At 38.9% G+C, this 14,728-nt stretch overlaps 1 protein-coding gene across 1 annotated transcript; it reads right to left on the bottom strand.

Moving 5' to 3' along the window:
- Nucleotides 1-903: 903 nt before the first annotated feature.
- oat (ornithine aminotransferase) lies at nt 904-11,448 on the bottom strand. The gene is made up of 11 exons (XM_042396899.1): nt 11,311-11,448; nt 10,805-10,937; nt 7,680-7,905; nt 7,306-7,530; nt 7,108-7,203; nt 6,693-6,820; nt 5,412-5,534; nt 3,521-3,649; nt 3,234-3,347; nt 2,821-2,965; nt 904-2,323 (listed from the first exon to the last, which is right to left on the bottom strand). Exons 1-11 carry the CDS (start codon nt 11,421-11,423, stop codon nt 2,163-2,165), a joined length of 1,593 nt encoding a protein of 530 aa, XP_042252833.1. The 5' UTR covers nt 11,424-11,448; the 3' UTR covers nt 904-2,162.
- Nucleotides 11,449-14,728: the final 3,280 nt, after the last annotated feature.

Here is a 14,728-nt window from a genome sequence, read left to right as displayed (position 1 = left end):
CTCTAAATTCCACTCCTCTCTAACTCTGTCAGATGCAGAGAAACTTGTCTATGCCTCTAATTCCCTCAAGACTGAACTACTGCAATGCACTCTCCACAGACATCCCTGGCAGGAGCATCCAGAAGCTCCAGTACATTCAGAACAGCGCTGCCAGGATCCTGATGAGAGTGTGAAAACATGAACACATGGCTCTCTGTCTCCTTCAAAAGACTTGACTACAAAGTCCTGCTACTCACATACAGACACATCCAACAGACATGCACCTCTCTACCTACAGGAACTGATCACACCACAAACCTCCACCTGCACCCTCAGATCTGCCAACAGCTTGTTCCATGCCCCCAGTACTAAGCTCCGCACCATTAGGGATCGAGCCTTCTGCTTTTGGAACAGCCTTCCAAACCATCTGAGGAAAGCACAGACCATCGCCTCCAGAACCTCTAAAACCTTTTTATTCAGAAAGGCTTTTTCATCTTAACTAATGCTGTAGCAGATTCACTGCAAATGAAAAGTGCAGTACAAATTAAATGCATTATTATTATTATTATTGTTAAATCCATAACTCTACTATATACAGCATTTGACAGTGTGACACAGGATATTATCTGTATGCTGTGCTCTGTGAGGTAAATAATGACATCAAAGCAAAACACAAGCATCTCTTGCAACTTGCAGGAAGTTTCACCCCTTTAAATATGGAAGTCTGGTGTAAAAAGACCTATTTTGGGTTTTACTCAGTTATCATCCTCCACGTCCCAAGAAAAGTACGTTTACAGACCTGTTCTACATCAGATAAGTTGCAGATTTTAATCAGCAATTATCTGAATAACTCTGTGAACCTGCATCCTCAAATCTCAAAATTTCAAGTATGATGTGTTTGGTTCAGAAAAACAGCAAAACAGATAAGACTGCAATAATTTATTTAAAGAAAAATGTATTATGTAACAACTTAAAGATGATATCGCCTTTGAAAAGACAATATTTACATCGTTTTATTATAGATAAAACATTCATCAGAAAGTTCAATGAAACAAAGTACAGATACTGTAAATATCTCAAACCAAACAGCCTTTGCTACCAGCGTGAGTCCTCCCAACACTTGTTAATCCTTACACAGTGTGTTCTTGCAGAAATCATATATACCAAATTATTGAGTATAAAGAGCAAAAACTTATTTGTTCAGTTTCAACAGTTGCCAGAAAATATTTCTTCCACAGTAAAACATATAACCTGTGTAAAATGAAATCAGGCAGCTACAACAATAACATGTGGTCATATTTGTATTGGAAATTAAAGCCACTTAAACTTTTAGAGTTGTCAGAAAGTGCAATTATGATTTTTTTTTTTAATTTTTTATAAAAACAATTTCAACACCTAGAACATCATATACATTTCAAGGCTTTTTAAGGATGTGCAGAAGCTCTGCTCTTGAAGTTTTAAAATACCCAGACTAGCTGGTGTGTAACAAGACTGGATCCACAAGGTTTATATTAGTAGGCATCAGTAGCTTGACAGACTAACTGCTGTCTATTAGAAATGTAGTTTGCAATCTATACGATACCAGGAAACTACGTTATATTGGATACTGTAGACAAGATTTCCATTCAGCAACTTGGATTTGTAACTTGTAGCACAGAACAATAGTATAATAGTCAGGTCAGATTTAACCGCATAATCAATTCAAATAAAGCCTTTGTAACTCCAGACTCCTTCATGCTTCACTAGTAAAACCACTTTTCCTTTTTGAAAATTAAAAAGGTTTCATTAAAGACAGCACATTCATTATTTACATCACTCATTACCACTGAAAAACGTAAATTGACCACTCCAAAATTCATCTCAATAGATGAATTATGCAATAAAATGTACATACAAATTTAGAACACTTAAAATAAACCTCTATCTTTGCTGCAGTCTTTCCTGAGGCAGTCTAACACAACCTTTTCCTTTACAGCAGTTTTTCTGTACAAAATCGTCAGTCTAGCCTCACAGAAGCACTCTCCATACAGTCTCTGTATACTGTATTTCTACAGTAATGCCCCCACTTATGAAAGATTTTTAAAAAAAGTTATGTTTTAACAGGCCACAACTCCAGCTAATGTGGATTATCATTGTTGTAATGTGGTTGTCTGTGTATTGCTGAACAGTTGAATTCTTGTAGTTTAGAAGGACATGATGGTTTTCTGGATGATATCGATACATTCGCGCAGCTCGTCCTCTTTGATGATGAGGGGAGGGGCCAAGCGGATGATGTCACCATGGGTGGGTTTGGCCAGCAGTCCATTGTCACGAAGACGCAAGCACACCTTCCAGGCATCGTAGTCTGGGGGGGGGGGGGGGTCATTTTAGTATAGGTCAGATTTTACTCTTTTACTCTTCATTTGTCTTAAAACGAGTCTTATCATATATGTAGCACAAGCAAATTATTGTGAGGCGGCCTTAAAAGGAAAAACACACTCTAAAACTAGTCTGTCCTTGAGCTTAATAGCACAGAGACAGACTTTAGTGATGTTATCTAGAAATAAAACCTCAGCTCCTGGGAAATGTTGTTCCAGTCACCGATTTAAATGTAAATGAACCCATTCTGTCTCAAAAATGACATCATGAATTTAAAAAGTAAGACGCCCTGTTTTCCAGCACAGGGACATTCAACTGAATTAACTGTCCGAAATATGATTTAGGATGGATTAATGTGAGCTTGGATTTATTTTGTATCCTGAGGAATGCACTTGGGTAAAATAAAAGTTGACCTAGATTGAAGCTTTTTAGTTTCAAAATAATGTTCACAAACAGGTCTGCCCTTTTAACGCAGCACTGTACCTTTGGTCTCTTTGATGACGACTGCGTTGAGGAGGCCTTTCCCTCTGACTGTAGTCACAATGTCTTTTGGCAGTCTATTCAGCTCAGACCTCAGCAGCTGCCCCATCCTTTCAGCGTTCTCTGACAGCTTCTCCTCCTCCATCACCTGCAAATAAGAAGAGGTTATTTTAAGTGAATGTATGACACTGTTGATTAAAGTAACATGCATATTTTTCTTCTGATGTTAATTTGTCTTTGTAGGCAGCTGTAAGATGCTTTAAAGTGGTTTAAACTTAATGACGTGTTGCATATAAACTTAAAAGTTCTCTCAGTTTAATCAATTCAAACAGAGGCAAAAACAAGATAAAAGTAATGAGTTCTTAAAGGGTAGACAAACAAAAAAAAGATCATTGAAAGCCACTTCAAATACTGACCTGCAGTGCAGCGATAGCAACCTGACAGGCCACGGGGTTACCTCCATATGTGGACCCGTGTTCCCCAGGCTTAATTGTCAGCATTATCTCATCATCACACAGCACTGCAGATACCTGAGACACACAAATGACAGTTAAAACAGAAGGTCAAAGTTGCATAACTACTATGATCAATGCTCCAACACAACAAAACTGGACAAAAGTCCATAAAGTTTGAGTCTTTGACTCCTGCAAAACAAATCTATAATGTGATATGACGAGAGAGCAGATTATAAAAAGGTGCTTACAGGGTAAACTCCTCCAGAAAGAGCCTTGCCGAGGATCACCACATCTGGACGCGCATTCTCGTGATCCACAGCCAGCCGCCGGCCGGTCCTTGCCAAACCTGTCTGCACCTCGTCAGCAATCCACAACACCTGGAAAAAAAACACATTTTGCAATAGTATTCTCAAAATCCCTGAGACATATTGGTTTAACTACAGTCACCACCACATCCCAAAGTTTTTTTATGACCTCTATATTCATAAATTTAAAAAGCAAACTCATAAAGCATTATTTTCACAGCCGTTGCAGGTGAGCCACTACACATTCAGGGGTTGTGCAATGTTGGACACGGCTGTGCAAAGTTAATCACTGTTTCCTATGTAAACATAGTATTGCTCACAGTCTTGTTGGAGGAGAGATCTTCCAACAAGAAAATAAGTCTGACATTTTAAAAAAGAGGGTGTGACTTCTTAGTCAAACCAGTCTTGATGAAAACATGTGTAATTTACCAATGTTCTACATACAAGACCTGAACAACAGTTCACCACATATAGCATAAAAGACTGAATTAAAACACATTTTCATATTCTCATAAACAGTGTATGCTTAAAGGTTAGCATGGAAGACTGGAGGTAACAGTGATTGACTTAATTGCTTAAAAACATTCTCTCTTTTTATAGCACAGGTCATCTAGAATGCTTTTGTTACCCTTCATACTAAATAAGAATACTTGTATAACCTAGTAACATTAAAATATGTACTGTTTAGAGCCAAAAAGAGCCACGCACATGTGGAATGTGCATTTGTACTCCAAGCAGCATGATAGAAGAACAATATGTTGTTTCTAGATTGATGTGTTGTACAGCAACACATCAATCACATTGTAATAGGAGTTTTAAGTGCAGTGTAGTCTCACTCCAACCTCTACCTCTCTTCTCACGCAACACAAAAAGCACACTATTTTTGTTTTACTCGAGCTTCATGTCCTTACGCACAGAAAACAGCATGGAACAAATGTCAGACTTAATTGTTGGTTAGTGGAAATGATGCTAAATATAATCTTTTATTGCTAATAAACAGTACCTCAGTTAGAGGATGACCAATATCTGTGTTTTCATGCAGTCGAAACATTCAGAGTCATTTATGATTAGGCTTGGGCGGTATCAAGGTATTACGGTAAACAAGGGTATTTAGAAATCCCAAAGGTATGATTTTCAATATCGTCAAAAATACAAAATACAGACGCTACTCTTTCTACTAAACTGATAGAGATGCTGTACTGAGGTGATGCGTGTAGTGAACAGTACACACCACCAGAGGTCAGTCTCTACTGGTGGAACAGGAAGCTGAGCTGAGACAGATGGCATCTAGTGAAAAAGAAAAACGCCTCCGTCCCTGTTTGGGAGTATTTGGGTTTTAGTCCTGAATACCACATATAACTTTATCTTGAGATGACTTCTTGTAACCACAAAAGCAGTTTATTACTCACATGATTTTATTTAACTGCCAGTCTGTCACCACCACCCACACATCATCTCCGTTCAGCCCACTGAAATGTTGGTATCTGCCCAACAAGTGTCAACAGGTCCTCCAACAAGAATCTGTTTAAGAATGGCACTTATTTCCTATCTATTCATTATTCTTTGGGCCATAAGTATTTAAACCCAGCAAGACTTGTCTAAGTGGGCTAATTGCATATTAGACACACAGCATTTTAGGCTAGACAATGTCATACATGCTACAATAACTTCAATCACCAGCAGCTCAGCTTTTATGTTGGTTTTTTTTTTTTTTTTTACACACATACCGCCTTATACCGTAAACCCTGGTGAAATGTCAGGAAGGTATGAAAAAATAGATACCACTAAAGCCTATTCATGATATTTCTTACTTTATTTATTTATCAAGACTCACTTTGTACTTGGTGCAAAGTTCTCTGACTTTGGTCAGGTAGCCCTGGTCAGGCACCACCACACCAGCCTCCCCCTGGATGGGCTCCACCATGAATGCTGCAACATTTGGGTCTTGAAGGGCTTTCTGGATTAAAGAAGGAAAAAAAAGGATACTAGTCAGACATTTTTATCTGTGTCCAAGATAACCCCGCTGATAGATCCAAGCTACCTCGGTCAATCATTAGGTTCTTGTGTTTACACAGAAAAGCAGCAGTTTCCAAGATAACCCTACAGTATCAGCAGACAACTGTAGCCAGCCATTCAAGCCTCTGTTTACATAGAAAACAACTCAGCTAGTTTTGGAGGATGTTATGAAATACACACATTATTGAACTTAAGAACACAAAGTTAAAATATGGACTATCTTCAACTACATGGCTGAGTATAATGCAAAATTCCAAAGCTGTAGCCTCTGTTACAGCTGATATATTTTTTGTTTGTCCTCCAGGTTAGTCTTGCCAGAAAAACCCCAGTAATAAAGTTAATCATGAATCTTGATGAGATCAAAACTAGCCTTGCCGCAGTGGTCGATGTTAGCGGTGTTACACGGCGTTGGTACATACACCGATTACAAAACTTGCCCACCGCCTATACTGTAGTTTTGGGCGGCAGTTTTATTTATTTCATTTTTGCCTATCAGCGCCCATGTTCATCAAATAAAAAAAACTCTAATTTGTTAAGTAACAAGTGTGTTATCAATACTTAGACGGATGACGGACGCTACAACTATAAACTGACAGTGTCTGCTCCGGGAGTGTCTGCAGCAGCAACAGAGTCGCAGCAAAAAGTAGCAGAGTGAGAAGAGGGGGAGATCTGAACTAAAAATATAGTGTTAAAGATCAAAGTAAGCCCTCTGCGGATGAGCGTCATTGGCGAATATCTGCTTTTTTGTAAAATGTCCAGTGTAACCGCTAACACCAGTGTTGTCACAAGTTTATTAGTTGGTGGAAAAATGTCCTCACTGTGGCATCCCTAATCAAAACTAGTACCTGCAGCGCATTTATGTACATATGTTGCCGTATAAAATAACCCAAACTAAGTCTACTGATGTAGTGACTGAAACATTAACTACTCCCTATAATTTTGACATTTTACAAGTCGCTCTGACAGCTGGTTTGGACTAAAGGTGAAGGAAGGCTGCTTGTCGTTATACCGCTCAGAAATGTACTGTCTCTCTACGACTGAAACAATATGAAAACAAAGAAGACAGTGTATTTCTTGAAGATAGAATCAAAAACTGTACCTCCAGTGCAGGAATGTCGTTGTATGGGACAAGCTCAAAGCCTGGCATGAAGGGACCAAAACCTTCATAACTACTGGGGTCAGTGGAGCTGGAGATGGCTGCCATGGTGCGGCCCCAGAAGTTACCCTCTAATCAACAAGAGTGAATGAGATACGTTTGTCATATTGTTCTCAACAACATACAACATTGCAAAACCTGACACTAAACTGGGGTTTGGCCCATTGGTCACCGTATCCTATAGCAGTAAAAGAGCATTGGTGTGCATTCAAGTTATTGAAATGTCATGCAGAGGAGATGTTTTCTCACAGCTTGAGCTCCCAGACAGAATGATGCAATGAAATAGACATTAGTTTGGTGACAATTTTCTTGGGTAAGATGGTAAATTGTTTTTTTACAACATACAAAGTATACGTACCTGCAAAAATGATTTTGGCTTTGTTTTTGGGAACGCCCTTTACATTGTAAGCCCACTTACGGGCAAGCTTGCAGGCAGTCTCCCCTCCTTCCACACCTTAATATGTCACAAACAAAAAAAAAAACATGTCAACAAATATATTCATGATAATAACCTCTGAAGATGTTTCATACAGTTTTCGTCAGGTGTTTTCCTTACCTGTATTCATGGGTAAAACTTTGTCATAACCAAACATCCTGGTGATGTACTCCTCATAAGCTCCCAGCACATCATTGTAGAAGGCTCTGGAAGTCAGGGTGAGTTTGGAGGCCTGGGCGGTCAGTGCTGCAATGATCTTGGGGTGACAGTGACCCTGATTCACTGCACTGTAAGCGCTCAGAAAGTCATAATACCGGTTGCCTTCCACGTCCCACATATAGATGCCTGGAGTAAAGACAGACACCGAGTTCTTAGGAAGTGTTGGTGATAATTTAATGATGAGTGTTTTGCAACATTTTCTAAAAAATGCTGTGTAATGCATATCTGTTAACTGCAATATTATTTTTAGTAGTCATATGACACTCTGAACTCACCCTCCCCCCTCTCTAAGGCCACAGGCAGGGGATGGTAGTTGTGCGCTCCATACTTGTCCTCACGAGCGTAGATTTCCTCTGAGGTGAGTGGGCGTTCGGCCCTCTGTTTGGAGGCGGCGGTGGAGGCGGGGCGTGTACCAGAGTGGACGCTGCGACGGAGGAGAGGGGCAGTACGACTCAGGCTGCGGCTGAGCTGGAGAATCATTCCTTTCATGGTGATATGTTGCTACAATTATACAGCGAAGCACACACACACACACACACACACACACACACACACACAAAAAGTCATTGTGATGGTATCAGTCAAGTTCCAAATTTATGATCATAATGTTTCTTAGTCCTGTGGTTTTACAAAACTGCCACAAGTGCTTAATATGCTCTACATACGAAGAACCAAAGGACGACCATAATGTAAACAAGCTTTTAACTTTGTGTTTTTATGCTTGACCATTTTAAAATTGTATTTATACTGTGTGCTTTATTATTGTCAAATACATCTATCAAACAGAAATGAAAGACTGCTCAAAATAAGCTTATTATATAAAATACCTCTATTACCTATTAAAATACCACCCCTTATACATTTAGACCTACTCAAATTTAAATTTTCTTAAAGTGAAATGAAGAATTACTCAAATTAAGTTTAGTACAGCTCCAACAACAAGACAACAACAACAACTTATGTTATTTCATTTTGATTTAGGAGCTCTATTTTTATACACTGCTGCAGCTCTTTGAAAGTGTTTTCCAGGACTTCCAGGAAGTCTATTTTGTCTGTTTGTAATTTATATAAAAACTACTGTTTGTTTTGTCTGTTTTGTTATAACATTTGGTTTAACTTGTTTTACCTGACCACAAGATCTGCTATCTTACCCTTTCCTCCTTTCTTACAAGACCCTCAAGCCAAGGCAAATAACATATGAAAGACACAACAAGAAGGGGGGTTAAAGCAACTATAGAACCAGCTTTTAAATAAATTCATTAATCCTGTTCCTATGATTGACAGCAATACTGTTAGCCCAAGATACCACAATATAAGACAAAGAGGTACCCCTCAAAAAAACCTCACTGTAGCTACAATGGTCAGGCTTAATAAACTAGCACACTGCTATGTGAGATTCCACACGGCGTGCAGGCTTTACAGGTCTGCTGAACATCGCTTCCCTTTCACACCCAACACAATAGATGAACAGACCTTGGCTGGGTTTGGGTTAACAAAAGATAATCCCACAGCAGCATGGCAACTCATCTGTGATGTTCCAGACTTTTCTATTTGGTTGAGATCAAAATATGCTCACTATTGTAATATCTTCTACTTAAGTACAATTTTGAGGTACTTGTACTTGAGTACTTGAGTATTTCCATTTTATGCTACTTGATACTTCCACTCCACTATATTTCAGAGGGAAATATTGTACTTTCTACTCTACTATGTTTATTTGACATCTTTAGTTACTTTTCAGATTAAAATTTGACACAATGGATGATAAAATGAGCTTTTAAAATACAACACATTGTTAAAGATGGTTGGACCAGTGGTTTCCAACCTTTTTGGCTTTTGACGTTTTACAAACAGCAGTGTGTAGTCGGGGTCACATTTCAGATGTCTATGAGTTGTTAACAGATCCACCAAATAGTGATTTTTCCCTCTAAACTTCTCACATGGTTTCATTTCAAAAAATGTTCAAATGATCAAATATTTCACCAAAAATCAAAGATTAGAGAAAAATTCCAAAAAAAATGAAAACAGATTTGTGTATCAGAACTTTGTTGTTTCTTCTTTCCTCTCCCATTAATCATCTCATGACCCATCAGATTTATCTGGTGACCCTTTAGAGGGTTTTAGAGGGGTTTCTAGATTGGGAACCACTGGATTAAACTAGCTAACTGTATATAAAGTAGTTGAAACTAGCGCCACCCCCAGCAGCTACAACAGTAACACGCTGCTTACACAATGATGCTTCAGTATTAATAATCTAATGACGTCATATATAATAATATATCAGTCAGAGGGAAGAAATTAGTACTTTTACTTTAATTCTTTAAATACATTGTACTGCTAATACTTATGTACTAGGATTTTTCATGCATGACTTTTACTCATAATGGAGTATTTTAACATTGCTGTATTGGTACTTTTACAAAACAGGATCCGAATACTTCTTCCACCACTTTTCATTGCTACCTTCTAAATGTTAAAATCCCTATATAAAAAAGAATGTAACCTTCATTATGACATGGCGCTATCCCCACTGTGTGGCTGAAGGCTTTTGAGATGACTCACACTCTCTTTTACCCCTCCTTTTGGCACTTATGTTAGTTGGAGAGTTATCTGAGTTCTGACTAGATATACTGATGTAGGAGAATTAATACACCGTGTTACTTGTTTTTTGTTCCTGAGTGGTAAGTGTTATTTCCTAATTGCTTATGCCTAAAAAGTATAGATAATAGCTGTTATTCCCTTCAAACTTTGTGACCTGGACAGTGATATCTTGAAATGTACCTATTTCCAATGGGAAAACAGGCCAATTTGCATAATTGAATTCACATTAAGTCAGAAAAAACAACATATGAATCATCTGATACAAGAGAGCTAGATAATCAGTACTTGGCTCGAGATAATCAATAACCTTGGTCAGTGAATAAACACAACCGACAAACAGACAGCACCTGGACTGGTTTACATCAAGGACAGGGTGGACCTGGGCCACTGACATGTCACTCATTGTCACCATTAAACCTGTTCCTGAGAGATGATAGGTTGGTGGGGAGCTGCCTCCACGGCACACCCCCCTCCAACCGCAGCCCAGAGCTAAATAAAGACCAAAAGTATGAGTTTCTATCAGGTGATACACACTGCCAAGCACCACCAACACATGCAAGTCTAAAACGGTGTAATTTACTGGTTAATTATGATACTACACTATCACCAGTATGGGCTTAACTCGTCATACCAACAGAATGTAATGCTTCGCTTCCTTTAGTTGCTAATACCCGCCGGCTAGCTAACATTAGCAGGTCCTTGCTGTCAGATTTTTTTTTTTTAATATCCATCACCTACTTATCTCGCAAGCCTTATCGAAAAGGAGAGAAGACACAAATAAGGGAAAGTCGAACAGTACCAGAAAGAAGTGAAGTGTAGTTAAAACCCTCTTGAAACGCCGGTGATGGCTGTCCTGTTCGTTGCTTGAAGCGGAAGGTTCCCGGGAGGTATGCGATGTGTCTGGCAGGCAGGCAGGCGTGGCGGTTGGTTTCCTACGTAGTTGCGTCAGAGGACACGCCTCCATGTTGCAACTCTTTCAGTGATTGCAGGGCTCGTGTGTCTGAATCATCCCATCATCAGTAAACACTCATAAGTAAACAAAATCATTCTGATATAAACGGCCACCGGGTGTCAGCCACACTGTTATTCTGTTATCTGTCATCAAATCCATAACTCGAGTATATGTGTTATTTGAAAAAAAAAAGCGAATTAATTCAACTGCTGGATTTTTACAATTACATCACAACATTACATTACAAACACCACTGTAAATATTATATAACTACATGTAACTTAACACGAACGAAATAAATAAAATGCTTGACAGGCCGCTTCATGTTACGCGCATGCGCTGTGAACACATACCACTTCGTCATGGCCGACTCAGGATGGCCGGGCTGCGCGAAGAGTTTGAAAGGTGTCATATTGGACATGTGTGGCGTTTTGTATGACAGCGGCGAGGGAGACGGGGTTGCCATCCAAGGGTCGATTGAAGCTGTGAAAAAGTGAGTGAAAAAATGAGCGAGACAGTGTCAGATTTTAGCGAGTTGCATGTTCAGTTTGCATGACAGTGAAAGAGCAAAGTGCATGCACTCGGTTATGCAGTGTGCTGCTAACCCACAGTAAGGATAATAGAAGTTTATTGCAAGACTCCTCGAGTGTCTGTGTGCATGTATGTTTTAGAGCAAGTTGAGAACTGTCAATATCTCAGCCTTACTGTGTTGCCATAAACTGTGGGCTCCACCCTCAGTCAGTCTGACCTCCTGACCTTTTTTTAAAGGCTCAAGGCATCTGACCTGAAGCTGAGATTCTGCACCAATGAGACCCAGGCCACAAGAGAGAAGTTTGTTGCCAAGCTGCAAAGACTGGGCTTTGACATCTCTGTATCTGAGGTCTTCTCTCCTGCACCTGCAGCCGTAGCTGTCCTCAAGGAGAGAGGCTTGCGGCCTCACCTGCTGGTGTATGATGGTAATGCTTTTGGCAATATCTCTGGGTTGTCATCAGTGTGTGACTCTATACATACAGTAGTGCATCTAAAAATATTCAGCTGGATGACTTTGATGATGATGATTTTATGCAGCTACTCACTTAGTTTGGTGTTTTTTACAGGAATGCACCTACAGAAAATGACCACATTTCTATGATCAAGAAACTGTTAGGAAATGTCTACAAATCCTCTGTAAAGTAGTTGTAAAATCTGTGACACCGCAGAAGTTACGTAAAAACATTTTACATTAATGTATATTCCTTGGATCTGTAAAAGGATAAGGATGGTGATATTTTGTATTTTTGTTATTGTCCACAAAAGACTTAAACCAACAATATGTTAGTCCATCTCTCAATACTAACGTAATAAAACTAATCTGAGCACAATAGTTTTTAGCAAAAATTATATAAACAGGATTAAATAGTTAATTTGAGGCTATTTTCAGGCGCAGATTTAGTGCACAAGTGAGTATTTCCGGCAGCAGGAAGTAGTATGTGCAATGGACTCAAAATAAACTAGTTCCTATGTTCATTGTAATAAAGCAGCATATCACCCAGCACATTATTGTGGCTTGTTGATGTGTTTTTAATAGTTTTTGGACAACAATGGATGTCTATGAAACAGAATAATAAGTTATATCAGACTTTGGCCACACAATAAATACACTACTTGGTTTTGGTCTTTTGATGGGATTTGTTGACAATATAAAAATATAGCACATCACCAGACTAATCCTTGAAATCACTGGTTCTCAAAGTGGGGTCCGGGGACCCCCAGGGGTCCTTGAGGGGCTCCCAGGGATTCCTTAGCAAAAAGGGGAATAATTTATTTTCACTATAATTCCACCTATAAGTAACACAATGACAGAATGTATGACTGTTTTTGTCATGGGTTTCATACACTTTCTATAATAAAACATTAAAAGCAAAAATCCTATCAAATGGAGGACCCTGGGACAAAATCTTATCAAATAGGGGTCCTTGGTCTAATTCATGTCAGTTTAGGGGTCCTTGACCTGAAAAAGTTTGAGAACCACTGCTTTAAATGACCCATCCATAAAAAGTATTAACTCTGATTTCTTTGACACCTTAAGGTGTTGCATTATGAACTGTGTGCTTACTCTTCTGCAGCACTTCTCCCCGAGTTTGACAGTGTTGACAAGTCCAAACCAAACTGTGTGGTCATTGGAGATGCATCTGAAAAGTTTTCCTACCAGAACCTGAACGAGGCATTCAGGGTCCTTATAGGCCTGGAGAAACCAGTGCTGTTCTCTCTTGGCCAAGGGTATGAAGATATTCTCTTTGTCCTTCAAGTTAAAAGTAATTCCTATATTGTTTATTCCACTTATTATCTATACATATGGTGAAATGTGCCAAAAGTTGGGTAAACATTCCTATAGGAGCCCAGTACTAATGTTAAATGATGTTTTGACTTGTGGGTATCAGGCTGTGCTGTCATAAATCTACTGAGCCCTGACAGCATTCTCTAACCCTGACCTAACATATCCATGCAGAAAGACACTCAACTGCTTAATCAGGCATTTTATCTACATTATATCTATGTTTGCTAACTGCATTGACAAGTAGATAAGAGTAATAACCATGAAATGTAAAATTTCTTGACAGAACCAGACAAAATACTTGTGGTGATGTGCTTTCTTTATAGGAGGTACTACAAGGAGACGGATGGTTTGAAATTAGATGTAGGAGTTTTCATGAAGGCTCTAGAGGTACAGTAGGTGCATAATTTGCATTGATATATAGATTAAGAATTGATAACTGGCATTGTGCACAAATGAACAATCAATTATTATTGTTAACTTTTTGTTCCTCCAGTATGCCTGTGATTTAGAGGCTGAAGTCATTGGAAAACCATCCCGAACATTTTTCCAGAGTGTTCTCAATGATATGGGGCTTCAACCACATGAGGTACATAACAACAGATGTGCTGCGTCAATCTATAATACAGGCTTATCCAGGACACGCAAGTGTAATGTGTGATAATGAAGATTCTTATTCAGTTATTTGATCTTGGCTAAAATACAACATTTTTAGCTTTGCTTTGAGAATTCTTTTGTGGTTTGAGTCTGTTTTGACCTTGTGACTGGGCTTGGAAGTAAATTACGGAACTCAGAAATGCTCTTGTTAAGATAGAAGGCATGTGGTTGCTCGGTTTTCAACAGGCCAGTTCATACAGAGGGTATGCACTTTTTTGTTGCCATACTCGGAAGTTGCAGCGATCACAACATTTTTACAGACTTCTGAAGGCAGAGAAGCACTGTGACATGATAGCTTCAAAGGGATTGTGTTGTGTTAAATAACCAAGGACATGGTTATAGTTTTCTGAAAGATATTTCTGCCATTCTCCCCACATACAAACCCTTAACTTAATTTTAATCAGGTTGTCAAATCCTTCTTTAGAATAAGACCACATGTCTAAATGCCCTCAGGCTTTGTCCTGTGTAATTGCACTTCCCTTGCGTAGAAGTACAAATATACACTATAAATATACAGTATATGTGCCAGAAATTTCAATTTCTGGCCACATGTCAATATAAACAGACTGACCGTCCAGTATGTTGTACAGATTATATTCAATTCTTGTGGCTTTTTACTGTTTCAAGATATTAATTTGTTTTCCTCCCAGTTTCCTAGCTCTACTACTACTACTTAAGAGACATACCTAATTAGCTGGATGCACCTCCCTGTTGTTAGATGGATATATTTAGCCACCAGTAGCTGGAACAGCTAAACTGTTCATAATAAAGTCTATGTGTTGGAACCTATCATAGAAGAA

This window comes from Thunnus maccoyii, chromosome 20, assembly GCF_910596095.1.
Source record: "Thunnus maccoyii chromosome 20, fThuMac1.1, whole genome shotgun sequence".
Classification (NCBI taxonomy): domain Eukaryota; kingdom Metazoa; phylum Chordata; class Actinopteri; order Scombriformes; family Scombridae; genus Thunnus; species Thunnus maccoyii.
Note: the sequence above shows the minus strand (reverse complement) of the source record. Positions and strands in the feature narration are given on the sequence as shown.